This window comes from Octopus sinensis, linkage group LG18, assembly GCF_006345805.1.
Source record: "Octopus sinensis linkage group LG18, ASM634580v1, whole genome shotgun sequence".
NCBI classification, from domain to species: Eukaryota; Metazoa; Mollusca; class Cephalopoda; order Octopoda; family Octopodidae; genus Octopus; species Octopus sinensis.
Window position 1 is genome coordinate 54,237,167 of NC_043014.1, and position 18,693 is coordinate 54,255,859.

The 18,693-nt window shown below is 39.9% G+C and overlaps 1 protein-coding gene across 1 annotated transcript in view; it reads right to left on the reverse strand.

The window, feature by feature from the left end:
• LOC115221566 overlaps positions 1-18,693 on the reverse strand; it is a 66,606-nt gene that overhangs the window by 2,923 nt on the left and 44,990 nt on the right. Inside the window, exons 2-3 of the mRNA XM_029791768.2 lie at positions 7,429-7,539; positions 1,339-1,711 (exon numbers count right to left, since the gene is read on the reverse strand). Of these exons, the coding sequence (XP_029647628.1) occupies positions 1,339-1,711; positions 7,429-7,539 (484 nt within the window). The remainder of the gene's footprint in view (positions 1-1,338; positions 1,712-7,428; positions 7,540-18,693) is intronic.

Sequence of the window (18,693 nt, forward strand, 5' to 3'; positions counted from 1 at the left end):
ACAGCATTATTTTAAAATGGTGAATCCCTTCCTTTGGTCAATTTTACGTCCCTTTTTCCATGCTGGCATGGGTTAGATGAATTATATTATTGATGCATTGTTTTTCTTCCGGATGCTCTTGTCGCTAATCCTTCAAGTAAGGGATCACTCATTTCACACATCTTCAAAGGTTAACAAGAGAAATGATAAGATCACTGCTTGGGGCTTGGGATATAACCCTTTTGATAACACACCACCTGAGACCATTTCTCTCTTCAAATGATTTGAATTAAAACTTCCCATCAAAATTCCACATTAATTTATGTTCCAAACACTAATAATAACAAAGTTGTTTTACATAATTTTTCATTAATTAAAAAAAAAAGGTAGTTTCAATATAAATCTAGTAACAAAAGGTTCGGGATGAGGCATAAATGCTCAACACCCAGATGCACACATCATGCTTCTTTCAGTTTCCTTCTACCAAATCCACTCACAAGGCATTGCTTGGCCTGGAGCAGTAAGACAAGACACTTGCCCGAATTCAATGAGAGAATTGAACTTAAAACCATTTGGTTGGGAATTAGGCTTTTTAACTACACAGGTACGTTTGTACCTATAATATTTCTGAAATAAATTTTCATTTCATTAAAATCCCCTTCACCTGACTCACCTCACAGAAACCCCAAAAGAGCTTCATCAAATACTTGTCTAAGCTATTAACTCAGGCACATTTAGTATACTCTTTTACTTGTTTCAGTCATTTGACTGCGGCCATGCTGGAGCACCGCCTTTAGTCGAGCATATCGACCCCGGGACTTATTCTTTGTAAGCCCAGTACTTATTCTATCGGTCTCTTTTGCCGAACCGCTAAGTGACGGGGACGTAAACACACCAGCATCGGTTGTCAAGCAATGCTAGGGGGACAAACATACATGCACATACATATATATATATATATATATATATATACGACAGGCTTCTTTCAGTTTCCGTCTACCAAATCCACTCACAAGGCATTGGTCAGCCCGGGGCTATAGCAGAAGACACTTGCCCAAGATGCCATGCAGTGGGACTGAACCCGGAACCATGTGGTTGGTTAGCAAGCTACTTACCACACAGCCAACTTTTTTCATTTCTAACAAGGTTAAGAGTTTAATCTTTTAGCATTCAGAAAATCCTGTCAAATATAATCCTTATCTGTTCACATTGTTTTGAGATGCAACTGTTTATTTGTAGAATGACATTGTAGGGTAGGTGTGAGAGGCTGAAACAGGGAGAATATTTGGGCCGAGGTGGCCAGCTTAAGCACTAAAGGATTAAACAAATACAATCTGTAACATTAAAAGATATACTCACTCTTCTTTGTAAAGTAAGTTGAGGAACTTGTAAAGGTTTTTGAAGGAACAATAAAGGGATAGATAGAGGGAGATTACAGAAGCGGCAAGCATGGCAAGGGCCACTTGTATCATCTCATGAATCCAAACAAAAGTCCAGGCAATTGTGAATATGTTGTTGACAGCGAAAGCAACATAGAAGGTTGTTGACAGGATTGGTGGGAAGACATAGAGGTAGTGGTGGGAACGTCTCCGACAGATCAAAGACATTCCGTAGAGCAGCCATACGACTTGCCACAGGTAGATTATGGACCAAATGAAGAAAGTCTGAGAGGCAGGAGTGATGCTGGAGGAATATTTTCTTGACACATCTGCAATTGTTTGATTAAAAAGTCCTGAAAACATAAAACATAAAAATAAATATAATAATAATAAAAATAATAATAATAATAATAATAATAATAATAATAATAATAATAACAGCACCAGTGACTGAAAAAGACAGGAATAAAAAGGAAAACAGTAAACAATATTACTTAACATTTACAAGGAATCAAGATTTGAACAGAACCAACCATCTTAGTTCACAGGAAGTGAACAGCTGTAGAGAAATGGCACCAAGCTGAGTATACCTGAGAGGTTATTGGTTCAAATTTTGGTACAAGACTGGCAATTTTGGAAGGACGGGGTTAGTCAATTACAGAAACGTTAGCACGAGCTGGCAGAAACGTTAGCACGCCCGGCGAAATGCGTAGCCATATTTCATCTGCCGCTACGTTCTGAGTTCAAATTCTGCCGAGGTTGACTTTGCCTTTCATCCTTTCGGGGTTGATAAATTAAGCACCAGTTACGCACTGGGGTCGATATAATAGACTTAATCCGTTTTCTGTCCTTGTTTGTCCCTTCGGTGTTTAGCCCCTGGGGGGTAGAAAAGAAATAGATTACATCGACCCCAGTGTTTCATTTGTCCTCCTTATTTTGTCAATCCTGAAAGGATGAAAGGCAAAGCTGACCTTGGTGGGATTTGAACTCAAAATGTAAAGGACCAGAAGAAATGCTGTCAAGCATTTTGTCCCACGCACCGATTCTGCCTGCTCACTGCCTTCCTTTAATAATCTTTTTTATAGGCAAGAAAGCCTTGAATTTGGTGGGGTGGGAGACGGATGGTCAATTACACTGACCCCAGGGTGGGCTCAACTGCTATGTGTTTTATCAAAGGATGAAAGGCAAAAATCGACCTCAGCAGAATTTGAACTCAGAACATAAAGCTAGAAGAAATGGTGCCAAGCATTTGGCCTGGCATTCTCACCATTCTGCCAGCCCAACGCCTTCCTTTACTAATAATAATGGTTTCAGATTTTGGTACAGGACTAGCAAATTTGGCAGTAAGGGAGGGGGGACTAGTCCATGAGATTGACCCCAGTACTCAACTGGTACCTATTTTACTGACTCTGAAAGGATGAAAGGCAAAGTCAACCTCAACAGAATTTGAACTCAGAATGTCTAAAAACGCATGTAATGCCACATTTTTCTATGCTAATGATTCTGCCAGATTCCCTCCGTCTTTTAATAATAATTCCTTTTATTTGCCAGAGGGGTATCAACTAAGAAGACAGTTTACAGATCTGTGTGGTGGGATTTAAAGGAAGGAAAAAGGAGATGAAATAAAAAGGATACATTGTGCACAAAACAAACTCTTTTTTTTTTTAAATACAGCTGTTTTCTTAACAAAAAAGTTAATTTATGAATACTTGATAGGATCTTTTGTGCAGACAGCAGCAGCAGCAAGTAGGAACTGCTTTTCTTAAGGCATCAAAACCAGGAAATGAGAGAATTAGCAGAGGACTTAGGAGAAATAACAAGGGAATCGAGAAGGAAATGGTTCTCAGTTACTAGAGAGAGAGAGAGAGAGAGAGAGAGAGAGAGAGGGGGGGAGACGGTGGGGATGTTATGACAGTTGAAAGAGCCAATTGGGTGAGATACTTGGCCACAAGGGCTGTACTTCACTGCTGAGGAAAAGCCAAATGTAGTAAGATTTGAAATCTAAATTGATGAAACTAAAGAACACTAAAAAATTCCGTCCGAAACCATCGACTTCAAACTCCCATATATTTTGTTTTATTTATGATAAAATGACAGCCCCCCCCCCTGCTTCATATCAAAATATTTTCTTTTGTTAATGTTTTATTCATGTCCTGGAAAATGAATTCCTGGGTTCAAATTCCAGCTGTAACACTGTACCAAACACATCATGACAACCAACCTTTCATTATTGTTGGTTGGTCAGTATAAAGTAGGGACCTCAAACAACCCCAAAAGGACTATTTAACCCTTTACTATTCAAACCAGTCAGGTCTGACCCAGTTTTGTGCAAACTGACCACACCTGGCTTCTCACACCTGACCAACATTATTGTTCTGAAAGTAAACAATCACATCCTTGAAATCTCAAAGCTATGAGAAGATACTCTTTTATTCTTTTACTTGTTTCAGTCATTTGACTGCGGCCATGCTGGAGCACCGCCTTTAATTGAGCAACTCGACCCCGGGACTTATTCTTTTGTAAGCCCAGTACTTATTCTATTGGTCTCTTTTGCCGAACCGCTAAGTAATGGGGACGTAAACACATCAGCATCGGTTGTCAAGCAATGCTAGGGGACTAACACAGACACACAAACACACACATGCATATATATATATTTCAGTTTCCGTCTACCAAATCCACTCACAAGGCTTTGGTCAGCCCGAGGCTATAGCTGAAGACACTTGCCCAAGATGCCATGCAGTGGGACTGAACCCGGAACCATGTGGTTGGTAAACAAGCTACTTACCACACAGCCACTCCTGCGCCGATAGTTCATGATTAATTGAAAACAATTTGAATAAATAAGCATTGTGTGTTTGGGAGAGAAATCTGGATGTGAAAGGGTTAAATGTTGAGCCAACTTGAAAGAATCTCCATATTGTTGCAACATCAGAAACAATTTTCACCAGAAAGGACAACAACCAGGGTCAACCCTGGTCAAGCATTCCATGACCAAACAATACGTCCAGGAAAACTACATTGTTCAATGAGTTCTTCATATTTTAGGATGGTAAAATATGGCTTGAAAGTGAATTGTGTTGCTATATCTAGCAGGCAGAGTGACCATGTAGAACCATTTGGAAGGAATTTGTTGAGTTGGCTGTAAAATTGGCACCGAAACTATATTTTGAGCCGAGTAATTCATATCCATCCGTCCATCCGTTCATTTCTTCCACCCACTTTTCCTGAGAGAGTCATTGGAAGTAGCGGGGGAGGGGTCCTCAGACACCACCTCCATAGCCTCCGACCAGAAGCAATCATTATGCTTTTTGGCTGGATTCCCAGCTTGACCAACTGAGACTATGGATAATAATCCAACCATCTCAGACTTGACCTCACCCATGGTCCCCTGCCAGTTGGCTCAACTGCAAGAATCCATTTTTTCCTGCAGTAAAAATTTTTTTAAAAGTATTTTACTAATGTCATGAGCTTCCGACTCCAGAGCCACTGGGAACCAAAACCACATCATCATTCACCCCTCCAGGGTCACTAAAGGAATTACCAGTTACATAATAAGGACAATTCCAAAGACATTAATTCCTCTCTCTCTCTTTCTCTCTGCCCCACCTCATCTTCAAAAGGAATTTCACATGTTAAAAAACCCAAAAACCCCGAAACCCAGTCACCTTGTATTTGTATGTTTACATTTGTTGCAAAGATATTTGGATGTGAAGAAGAGATCTTGTGTTGATTTAAGGAGAAAAATAAGAAAATTCTTCCAGAAATTTCCATTAAAAACAGAATGAGGAGAGGGAGTTCATCAAAGCCAATTATAAAGGCATTAGAGAGAGACGGGGGAGTGAGAGAAGGTGGGGTGAGAAGAGGGTGGGATAAAGTTGGGTCAGAGAAGGGATGTTTGAGGTCCATCTCCCTACCAGTTAGTCACACACACACATATACAGAAAGAGAAAATGAAAGAGATGTGTGTATATGATGATAATGATATACACACACACACACACAACCTCCAACCCATTTATATATATATATATATATATATATATATATAGTTTTTGCATTTCTTAAAAATTCAGCCTGAAAACAAAAATATATATAAAAAAAAGCCTCCACCACACAACACAGACCCCCCACCACCACTCCTGTTTGCTGAAATAGCAAAGAGAGGGTAGGGTGGGGTTCAGGGGAATAGATAAAACATCAAAGTGATGATTTAGAGTCGGGCGGGGAGGGGGCGGGCTCTCCTCCCACCCCAATGCCCCCTCCCCCATTTTTCTCTCTCTTAATATTTATAGTCTGGGTGGGAGGAGGAGGGAGGAACAGAACTGTTAAATGTGATCTCTCAATGTCCAAATATCAGAGCCATTGTCTTATGTAGGGCAGAGAACATAAGCAGACTCGGGTTACTTCCAGTCTAATCAGGTTAGTGTCATCATAACTCAATAACACCCCCAACCCACCCACAGATGAAATTCAATTAATTAATAACATAATTAGTGAAAAGGTCATCCTCTTCAGTGAAGTTGCTGCCACTGCAATTACTTTAATTATAATTCTTTCTAATTTTGGCACAAGGGCAGTGATTTTGAGGGGAGGGGGAAGTCAACTAAGTCCACTACAGCAACTCCCAGTGCCCTTGAAAGGATGGAAACCAAACATCAGCAGGAATTAAACTGAGAATGGAAAGTGCTGGAAGAAAGGCCGCAGACCATATGTATATTTGAATATTTATTAGGGGCCAGGTTCTACGTAAAAAGCACCCAGTACACTCTGTAAAGTAGTTGGCATAAGGAAGGGCCTCCAGCTGCAGAAACCAGGCCAAAACAGACAATGGAACCTGGTGTGGCACTTGTCCTTGTCAGCTCCTGTCACACTGTCCAACCCATGCCAGCCATGGAAAATGGACTTTAAATGATAACAACACACACAGAGGAGCAAGTTTTTTTTTCTACAGCCAATGCACAGGAGTGGCTGTGTGGTAAGTAGCTTGTTTACCAACCACATGGTTCCGGGTTCAGTCCCACTGCATGGCACCTTGGGCAAGTGTCTTCTACTATAGCCTCGAGCCGACCAATGCCTTGCGAGTGGATTTGGTAGATGGAAACTGAAAGAAGCCCGTCGTATATATATATATATATATATATACACGCGTGTGTGTGTTTGTCCCCCTAGCATTGCTTGACAACTGATGCTGGTGTGTTTATGTACCCATTACTTAACGGTTCGGCAAAAGAGACCGATAGAATAAGTACTGGGCTTACAAAAGAATAAGTCCCGGGGTCGAGTTGCTCGATTAAATGCGGTGCTCCAGCATGGCCTCAGTCAAATGACTGAAACAAGTAAAAGAGTAAAGAGTAAATGCTCTTTCTGTGGCCAGTCCTCACCTGTTTCCAAGCAAGCCAATATCTTCCCTAGTTCTTTGAGCCTGGCTCAATGGCCATAGGTTTTCAAAGATTCTAGACAAATAACAATTTTTATATGAATGCTGACTATTTAGAGTCAGCATGCAATTCTCAAAGAAGCACACACACACACACAACAGGCTGCTCTACAGTTTCCCTCAAGGCTTTTGGTTTCAGATAAATTACAAGATTCAACTGCTAATACTACCAGGTCAGTCAACCTCAGACTGGCCTCCTCTCTTTGGTTCAAGTTAATGCTTAGGTGAAATAAAGAGATGGATGGAGGAGGGGGACTTTATATGATTTTGGAAAAAGAAAAATTCTCAAGAACTTAAAAAAAGAATCAAAAACTGCCTCATCCATCCTGAGCTAAGTGGTTGGGAAAGAGTTTTAAAAGAACCCATTTCTTTGGAGAGGTTTAACCCTTTAGTGTTCTGATTATTCTATCAAACATAATGCTTATTGATTCCCATTGATTTGAATTAATCATGCATTATCTCATATCTTCAAGATCTTGATGGTGTAATTACTTAACGTAGAATAACATTGTAGGGTAGGTGTGAGAGCCTGGATCTGGTCAGTTTGAACATAAAACAGATTAAATATTTTGGCCGGATATGGCCGGTTTAAATACTAAAGGGTTAAGGAATCAAAATGGTTTTACTTACCACAGTGAATCTTTGGATTCCCAGCTAATGTTGCGATGATTACTGAGAGAATGAACATCAATGTCGCAAACACAATGGCGAAAAGACGAATGTAGTTTTGCCTCATCTTGCCTGGAAAAATACAAGAATAAAATTGACAACAAAAGGAAAAACAAACAGAACAACAGCTGCAATCTACATACAACAACTTACGGACTTAAATAAGATTGTAAATATTATGGTTTACCAACAGCAAACATTCATCTTATAAGGCTACCAATGGTTTCATGTAAAGAGATTCTTTACAGTTGTTTAAGCATCCGTCTCCAAAATGGAGACAAATACCAACAGTCCCATGTAGTATGCTTGGACAATTGGTAAAGAGGCTCTTTACAGGAAACCATTGGTAGCTTTGTTAATCCACAAACAAAGAAAAAGCATTCAGTACACTGAAGTAATTGTCATTAGGAAGAGTCTCTGGCTGTACAAAAATTATAGCAAGTCCCCAGCCGTCCTAGGGTAGTATGGAATAAACTTGCAAACACACACACACACACACACACACACACACAAATAGCCAGCAATAGTCCACGGCCAAAGAAAAACAGGCTGATTCTCACACATAAATATGTTTATATATATATATATATATATATATATATATATATATATTATACATCTCATTTAACGCCCATTTTCCGACACAAAGAGATAGAATGGGTAGAAGAGGGAAAGGGAGAGTAAGAGAAGAGAGACATGGAGAGAGAGGAGAGAGATACACACAACATGAAAACCTTTTGTAATTCCAACCTACTAAGTGTCTGTGTGTGTGTGGGGGGGGGTACATAATTTTTCCCAAGAAATCTTTGTATAAAATTAACTCCCCCAAACAATAGCTGTTGTGATTTACAATTATTTGTCTGGCGTTGATTAAAAACTAGGTTAATCATGATAATTACATTGAGTAACATTAGGCATAATTCCATTTATGAAATTAACAAGACAAAAATAGTGGCAGCGAGGTTCTTGTGTTGGATTTTAGAGAACATGGTCCTAAGTTCCATCTTTGGTGTTGCTCTGCTGAGAGAAATTACACAAATCAAGGCCTCTGCCTTCCTAACCTGGCTAAGCTGAGTGAGAAACTGGTTCCACAGGGGGAACCTGCTTGTGGTCAATATAAACAGATCCACTAGAAATAGCTGACAATTACCCCAAACAGCAAAGAAGAGTTCCTGCAGCCTGGGTGGGTGGGGGGAGTGACAACGAAAGCAAAACACCAAGGCAGGTCAGGTAGGCACCTGATTAGGGGACATCTAGTGTAGAGGATAGGGGATGTGTGTTAGGAAGCTGGTAGGGGTTAGCCTGAGAAAGGAGACAATATAAGTAACATAGAGAGAGAGAGAGAGAGAGAGAGAGAGAAAGAGAGAAATTTTGAAGATATGTTATGTGTAAAAGAGATAAAACTAGTTGTTCATGGAATTAGGATATATTCCACAGACATTTGAGCAATTAACATAATCCTGAGAATCCGTTTGATGGAACTGGGCCTTTGAATTACAGGAACAGCTCCCAAAGACATTCTCACAGAGTTTCTGACAACTCAATTTCTCTTACAAGAAGAGAAGATAGAAGACATTCAAGGAACTGTGCAATGAAACTGAACTCAGAACCTTGTGATTGGGAAGCAGGCTTCTTAACCACGTGTGTGCGTGCGCATGCACATGCACGTGCCCATACATGCGTGCACACAGGTAGCTTCTATATAGGATCTTGGTTTGCTCAGTCAGGCCTGATTTGGGTCTGAACAGCACCACACATACCTCCACCCAATGAGGGAACCTCTATAAAAGGTTGCTCAACTCAATGCAAATAACCCCAAACTGCTTTCAAGTGGCACCACCATTGTCATTATTGTTCCAATGTCCACTTTTTGCGTGGGTCAACCTGAATTCATTGAGGGATTTTCTACAGCCAGATGTCCTTTCTGCCATCGACATTCACCTTGGCCAGACAGGTTTTTTATGGAAGATGGAAAACAAACAACACCACTTGTATGATGTTAATGCTTGCTTTAACTAACATGTGATGGCAAGAGGGGAGACACACACACATAGGCTTCTTTCAGTTTCCATCAACCATGTTCACACACAAGGACCTGGTCAGTTGAAGATTATAATAGAAAACACTTGCCCAAGGTGCCATGTAATGAAACGGAACCTAAAACCATGTGGTTTGGAAGTAAACTTAACCACACAGCAATCTATGAGTCTCCTTACTATTTTTTAACAAAAAAAAAAGACAGAAAAAGAAAACACCGAATATAAAAAAAAAATGAAACCATCATGGCCAGAATGCTTCTGATCCTGGACCTCATTAAGGGTTACCCTGGGGTCTAAACAAGTAATGCTGGATTCAGTCATAAATACTCAAACCTCAAGAGAAGGAAGGTGTAATCATGACTGAAATACCTGTCCAGTCACAACTGACCTGGGGCTAAACGATAATCGCAACACCATAAGGGTCCCCAAGGGCCTAATTTCACACCAATCCTAAATAAATGAGGCCATGGCGCCGTATAGTCATTTGTTTATTCATAATTTCTGGTATATTTGTGAGACTCTAGAAAAAACTCATTGGCTGTCCATCATCAGCCATGTCCCAATGGGCAAACGAGTGATGTGCCTAAGCACATCACTCATTTACATTTTTAATAAGTAACCTTCAGCTTTCAGTCCTCAGCATCTGGGGAGAGGGGGGAGGGGGAAACACGGAAGAGCTGTTAAATGACAAATGGAGCTGGGTGGTTCCATCCTCACTCCAAGTTGCTAAAAGTACCTCACGCACATCCATCTATGTATGTGTGTGTGTGTGTGGAGAGAGAGAGAGAGAGAGTGTGAGAGAGAGAGAGAAGGCGAAGAGAGAGAGAGAGAGAGAGAGGGCGAGAGAAGGGCAATGAGAGAGAGAGACAAGGCGAAAGAGAGAAAGAGAGAAGGCAAAAGAGAAAGAGAGGGCGAGAGAAGGGGCATGAGAGAGAGAGCGTGAGAGAAAGAGAGAAAAAAAGAGAGAGTGCTATATCTCATGAGTTCATTTAGCATCTGTTTTCTATGCTGTCATGGGTTGGATGGGTTTAATAGAATTATGGCAAGCCAGAGGGCTGCATGAAGCACCAGTGTCAGTTTGGGGGTGGATGTACGCACGAGGGAGAGAGAGAGAGAGAGAGAGAAAGGGTTTAGAAACCTGGTATTTATGTGTTACATTATGAAATTGTGAAACGAGAGCAATGTAAACAAAGAAGTGAAGAAGCATCTGTCGGCTGAAGGAGATGAAACAGAAAAAAGGCTGACATTCAGCTGAAAAATCGGTGGCAGAAGATTATTAGAAGGATTCGGTGGAGAAGAGAGAGATTCTAGGGGCTAACATTTGGTTACCTATTGACCCCAGACACTCAGTAAAGACAGCGGCCTTTAAAACTCACACCCTAACACACAGACATAAACACCACATATGGATGCACTAATAACCATAACAGACTTACACCCACATGCATTCTCATACACACACACAGACTCATCTAGCACCATAGTAACATACATATACACGAGAGCCAAGGAAGAAGGATGTGATGGGGTGGGGATTCAATGCAGATACTCGACCTGCCAAAAATAGCAGCCAAGTCTTCCTTGAATTACCATTCCACAGTAGTTTAAAAAAAAAGGGGAACATTGGATTATGTAGCCCTAGATATACTGTGTCTGAATAAAAGACAGGAAGGTCACAGTTGGAGTGTCTTATCATAGGTTTCCTTGATCAGGGTTGGCCTGGAAGTAGACAACGTATGCACCGCCGCCAACATACATACACGTGTGCGTATATAAGTAGAGACATCCATTATGTGGAAGGTCTGTCGAAAAAGGTCCCACATGGAGTTGGTGGAGACTGCTTTGACAGATACACATGCAGACACAAGCACACACACACACACACACACACTGTAAGCAGGCACAACCTAAACCCAATTACAATTTGGCAAACACACACACACACACACACACATGAAACATGCACACACTGACACAAATTACACTGACCTCCCCCCTTCTCCTCCCCTAAAGGAAGGACAGTCATTACCTAGGTAGGGAGGGGTGATGAGGGATGTTGTCAGCGGTGGAGGAGGGTGTGTGTGGTGGGGGGTGTATATGGGGGGGTAGTCTACCCAACTGCACCCTCCCCGCCAAATGCATCCCCCCCCGAAACCCCTCCCCTCAGAGGCTGACTGCAAATGTAAACAAAATCTATTAAATGATGTAGGATGGTGGAAAGCTGGGGGGGGGGTAAGTCGTGTGTGTGAATATAAGTGGGTCAGCTGAGACGAAGAAGAAGAAGAAGAAGAAGAGGACAAGGGGGTGAAAGGGGAGGGGGTGGTGGGGTTTGGGATTCTGCAAGATAATGAGGAGAGAAAGTAAGCAGAGATGTAATATATGGGATGGAGAAAGACAGCGAAGAATGTGGGGGTGGGTGGAGAGAGAGTAGGGGTTTATTACACACACACACACACACACACATACACATACATATACATATATATCAGTTACAAGAGAGAGAGAGAGAGACTGGGGGCAGAGTAAAATAAAGGAAAAATTGCTAAAAATAGTATTAAATTAGGCAGATATTTGGTGGTGAGTGGCATGGATGAGGAGGGGGAAGAAGAAATAATAAATCTTGTTTTTATATCATAATTATTGGGGACGGTGAGAGGGGGGGGGATGTCTTATTGAACAATGATAGGGATGTCCATGATGATGATGATGAGATGATGATGATGACCGATATACATAGAGTCGGAAAATAAATGCCCCAGGGTAGAAGACATTAATTGGACCTGGGTATCAAGCTGAAAGGGTTTTGAGTTCAAAACTACTTGAGGAATTCCCAGTGCAACATTTGGGCAGTGGATTCAAAATGCCTGTCATCACTGCTGTTGTTTAACCCTAGGTTCAACCCAGCCAAGCAGACCTTCAACCAAAAGCCTTCCAGTCATGACAACCCTGTTTGAATGCAGGCTTCTTTCTTTAAACCCTTTTGTTACCATATTTATGGTTGAAATACTCTGCCATTCTTTTGACTAATTTTGAAAATAACAAAGAATTTAGTAAAATAATTGTCATCTTAATATAATTAGGCAGAATCGTTAACATCTCAGACAAAATGCTGTGGAATTTCTTCCTGCTTTACGTTCAGAGTTCAAATCACATTGCGGTTGAATTTGCCTTTCATCCTTTTCTTTTTTAGAGTCCAAGTTAGTCCCAGTTGAACACTGGGACTGATGTACTCCACTTTCCCCTCCCCTCAAAATTACTGACTTAGTGTAAAGAATTAGAATTACTAAGCATAATACTAACTCAATTTTGAAATGAAATTCAGATCACTTTAACCCTTTTGACACAAAAACCAGCCTGAGATTGCTCCTGGGCCTAATGATATAAGCTTTTTATTTTTTTGTGATCTAAATTAAAACTTTCCATCAAAATTCAATGTTAATTTATGTTAATTTATGCTCCTAACACCGCATTAATAACGACCAAGTTACTTTACAAAATTCTTTGAAACAAAAGGTAAAGGATTTCAAATGAAATATTCTAACAAAATGGTTAAAAGAGGAAACATTACAGAAGTCAGGGTTGTCTCTAGTAGACTTGTATAAAATTGTTCCAACTTTTGGCAAAAGGCCAGCAGTTTTAGGAGAGGGGTATAGTCAGTTACAGTGGCTCCAGTACTATAACTGGTATTTTATTATATCAACCCCAAAAGGATGAAAGGCAAGATCAACCAATGCAGGAATTGAACCCTAAGAGAAATTTTACAAGTCATTTTTCTGACGTGTAAGGGTTCTGCTAATGCACCAACCCTTTTATAATCCTTTCTCTTAGCAGCAAAAGGCCTGAAATTTTTTAAGCAGAGGGAACTAATTGTTTAGATTGACTTGACTGTTTTATTTCATTGACCCCAAAAGGATGAAAATCAAAGTCCACCTTGGCAGAATCTGAGTCTGAAGACAGACAAAATGCTGTTAAGAAATCTGTCAGGAACACCAACAATTCTGCCAGCTTGCTGCCTTAACAGTGACAATAATGGTAATAATAATATGTGCAGGCATGATTGGGTGGGACAAAAGCATGCTTAGCACTCTTGTGATTCTGGGTTCAATCCCACTGCATAGCACCTTGGGCAAGTATTTCTTACCAAATACCTTTAAGTGCTTTAATAGCACTGCTAACACAGGTAGGACAAAGTTTTCATTTATAAAGCTTTAACATACTTTGCAGTAGTATCATAGGATTGCATAATGAGATCCAGGGTCCCTACCAGCAATTGATCCTCTCCCTACAGAACCAAGCCATATGAGGTGGGGGTGGGGGGCAGAGACTGGGTGGACACCTGTTAAACAGAGTGTACCTACTGCAATGTGGTAGACTTAATTCATCGGTCAGTTTAGCACAATCATCCAGGGCTTGGGTGTTTCTTTAGCAGAGGATCCACATTATTGCAAGCATCAGATCGAGTCTTATCTGAAGATAATCATGGTTCAAGGTTTTTCCCTCCTTTTCTTCTACCAATTTTAGAAACTCTACAGAATGCAGTTCTTCCTCTTCTGACTCAGCCATAAAACAAAAACAGAGAAACTTCTTTCTAGTCCCAGGGTGGCAGCCAAACCATCATCTGCCAACTGGTCATTGCCCTTAATATGGAAACATGCCAAGGTTTTTGGTATCCATCTGAGACTACCTCTGGTTCGTAGGATATGAAACTTATTTTAAAGTGTTCGTATTTACATCAAAGTTTCCTCTCATAATTTTAATTAACCCTTTCGTTAATATTATTTTGAGAGCTCTTGTGTTCTTTTAATTACTTTAAATATAACAAAAAATTTAGTAAAATAACTTAGTTATCATTCAGCTAGTGTAGGAACATAAATTGCGACTAAGGTTTGGTGGAAGATTTTAATTCAAAAACCTTATGAAAACAAGGACATTTGTATACAAAGCCAGAGGCGTGTCAGCACCGGGTTGGTAATGAAAGGGGTTAAGAACCTTTTGTCAAAATACGGTTTCAAAACTGCTAACGAGGAGGAACTCTTCAGAAAATTTCTTTAAAGAAGGAGAAAATTGGATGGGTCAGACATGTGACATGATGCCATGACACTGAACATTTAGGGAGTTTAGAGATGCATGGATATCTCCTCCTCCTCCCTGTAAGAGAGGGATGGAGGAAAATTAGAAAGAGGGGGGGGATGAGTGATAAGAAGGAATGAAGAAGAATGAAGAGGAAGGAGCTGCCAGAAAATGTGAGAGATGAAGGTGGGAAGTTTGTGTCTTGCTTAAGCCGAGGATTTTGAGTGAATGCACCGTGTAAATTGAACTACATCCCTCTGATAAATGATATAAAAAAAAAATTGTCAGAGCTTAAAAGAAATCAATGTTTAAACAAAAAGAAGTTAATTCAAAAAGATTTATAGAAAAAAAAAAATCGAAAATCCAAGAATAATTTATAATGAGAGGAAAAAAATGAAAATCAGAATTAAAGTATTTTCTTAATCCTCTCATGCTTTCTTCCAATAATAAATCTCTCATATATATATATATATATATATATATATATATATATATACACACACACATACATACATACATACATACATACATACGCACACATCAACCCATCCTTGTAGCTCTTCATCAAGCAAAAGTGTTTATATATGCTGACATTTAATCCTGATGTCCACCTATCAACTTTGCTGGCTTATTTTAATTAATGCAATGAACTGGATTAACTGTGGAACAGGAGATAAAGTCAATAGTAATCTGCTCTTCCCAAACGGATTTAAATCTTTGTTAAATTTTTAGTGAGATAAAAAGGATATCTATATATATATATATATATATATATATACCCACATACATACATACATACATACATACATACATACATACGCACACATCAACCCATCCTGTAGCTCTTCATCAAGCAAAAGTGTTTATATATGCTGGACATTTAATCCTGATGTCCACCTATCAACTTTGCTGGCTTATTTTTAATTAATGCAAATGAACTGGATTAACTGTGGAACAGGAGATAAAGTCAATAGTAATCTGCTCTTCCCAAACGGATTTAAATCTTTGTTTAAATTTTTAGTGAGATAAAAAGGGAGAACAGGACATGCCCCGTTCTTAAGCATTCCTACATGAAGCAATGGGGAAGGATTTGTTTTGTTTTTTGGCTGAATAATTAAAAGGTTTTAGTGGCAGAGTATTAACGATGGGAAGAGAATGTTAGAGGGAGGAGAGATTGGGCAAAGGTCTCAGTCAGAACAGTGCAGGTAGGGCTGGGCATGGTAAAAAACCCACTACCAAACCACATGGTTGTAGGTTCAGTCCCACTGCATGGTAACTTGGCCAGCTATTTCCTACTGTAGCCTCAGGCTGACCAAAGCTTTTTGAGTGGACTTGGTAGGCAGAAGTGTGTGTGTGTGTGTGTGTGTGGTGTGTGTGTGTGTGTGGTGTGTGTGTGGTGTGTGTGGTGTGTGTGTGGTGTGTGTGTGTGTGTGTGGTGTGTGTGTATGTCTTGTCACCGCTTGACAACCAGTGTTGGTTTGTTTGCATCCCTGTAACTTAGCAGTTCAGCAAAAGAGACTAATAGAATAAATACAAGGCTTAAAAAGAAATAAGTGCTGAGGTTGATTTGTTTTACTAAAATTCTTGAAGGTGGTGCTCCAGCATGGCCATAGTCTAATGACTGAAACAAGTGGAAGATAGAAAGATGTATATATGAATGTGGGAAGGGGTGAAACTATATTTAGAATGTGACAACAGAAGCAAGAAATGGGAAAGTGTTTGCTTATTAAGGAGACATCAATTATAGAGGACACTCGTGTGGGGGGGACACGGTTGTCTTGACATCCTGTGTGATGAGTCATCCGTCGTCTTCCATGGAAATGTGTCTGGCCATGGGGAATATGTTCTGTTGCCTAGAAACAGATGAGAGTTGGTGACAGGAAGAGCATACTACCAAAGAAAATTTGCCTCAACAAATTCCGTCCAACTCATGCAGTCATGGAAAAGGGGATGTTAAATGAAGATGGTGGTTTGAGGGTTTAAAGTTTGGTTTTCCTAGAAAATATATTGGGTTTTGATTAAAAAAAAAAATTCAGTTTTTTTGTTTTATTTTCTTGCTTTTTTTTGTTTGGTGGGGGGAGGGGTCCTAAGATTTGTATTTTGTTGGAAAAATAAAAAGAGATAAAATTTGCATTTGATTAAACTATTCCAAACCTCATCTTTAACCCCTTTGGTACCACATTTATGCTGAAATACACTGTTTTTGCTTTCAAATAATTTTGAAAAAAATGAAGAATTTGGTAAAAAAATTTTATTATTGGTAGATTGGTACCTAAAGGGTCAAAGATGGAAAATCTTTGAATAGTTTCACCTATCCTCACTTACATTTGATTTGATCTCTGATCATTAACAGGTGACTAATTCCTGGACATGTACATTGTGTCAGACTGAATTTGAACCAGAAACCTTTATTTCTAAACTAGAGAGAATACCATTCTTATTCTCAAAGCCACTGATGAATATATGCACACATTTATACCTGTAATTATATAGGTACACATCCAGGAATAAAAAAAAAACCAACCTGATGGTGAAAATCAAAGTGATGGACTGTGGTCATCACCCACACTGGCAACAGATGGATGTGCTGGTGTGGATGGGTGTAAATATTAGAAAAAGTGTAATTTTTCAAATCATTAACCATATTTATAGAGATGACAATCATATTACCTACAATTCATCTCATTTAGACAGGATTTGAAAGATTTCCAAGTAAAATTACAGAATTAGAAAAATGGTGATGTCTACAGTTATTTGAAGAGAAGCTTTGCTGCTGAACAGAAGATTCTTAGAAATGTCTTGCACACGTTTAGAATCCCATTCAGCTTTCTAAGGCAATTTGAATGCTTCTTATAATAGCATGCCTTTTAAATATCTTAACGATATCTTTTTAGTTTACCTGTGTCAGTCAGGTATTGAATTGGATAACATACCATGGTAATAAGAGAGAGAGGAGAAATGAGAAATAGATGGTAAATGCAACAAGAAAAACTGTAATGACGATGATGACAACGGTGATGATGGCAAATCTAGAATCCTCTCAGAAGCACAGCACTTAATAAATCCTCTAATTAGCAAAACATTCTTCAGATTTCTATAAAACATATTTCATGCAGCTTGCTGCTTTCATCTCAAATCTCCACTTGTGTTTACCTGTTTACCACTGAACAATACCACCACCACCACCACCACCACCACCACCACCTCCTCCGTCTCCACCACCACCACCACCAGTCTTTACCATTCACCTGTTCTACAGAACTGAGAGCAGTCTCAAACCTCATCCTAACACTGAGAGTTTCTTAATCTGCGAAAGATAAGAAGAAATAAGAGGAAAGGAGGAAGAATCGGTTGAAAGCGTCGTTGCTTAACAACTCTGGAGATGTTGCAACTGTCGTTTGTCACACTTTAATTGGCTGAGCAAAACAGGTAGAGACACGGCGGCCCTGGGAGCGAAGACGTCTGCTTCACTGTCAGATGGTTTGGGGTTCAATACCAACTGTTTGACTTCTACATAACCTTGGTGGTGATCCAAGGAAACTGTGCAGAAGCCTAGCAGATGGACTATGACTGTCCCTGCTGTTGGCTGGTCAACTTAACAAACATGGCCACCACACAGTTTTATTCCACCAACTGGTACCTGGGTGCCTTTAACAGAATCCAAATATTTCAAGCATTTGCACCCGGGATTTGGTCTGTGTGTGCATGAAACATCCATCCATACAGGCACACACACCCCCACCTATCCATACATACACCCATCCATCCAGGCCTGTGCAGTGAAGAAGTTCACTTTCCAACCATGTGGCCACAGGTTCAACTTCACTATTTGGTACTTGGGGTAAATGCCTTCCACTACAACCCTAGGGAGATCAAAGTCTTATGGATGGATTTGGTAGAGAGAAAATTAAAGAAGCCCAGTGTGTGTGTGTGGGGGGGGGGTGATGTTTGTTTACAGTTGTGCTTCTCCAAAAGCATTGCAGAATCCAAAGCAGTGACAATGTTGTCATTTCCTCTGTTGAGAAAACATCTGTTGGTTTTATACCTTTAATAAATGTGGAATAAGAGATCTCTTACTTGAAACACAAGTAAGGGTTAGCAACCAAAAGAGCATCCA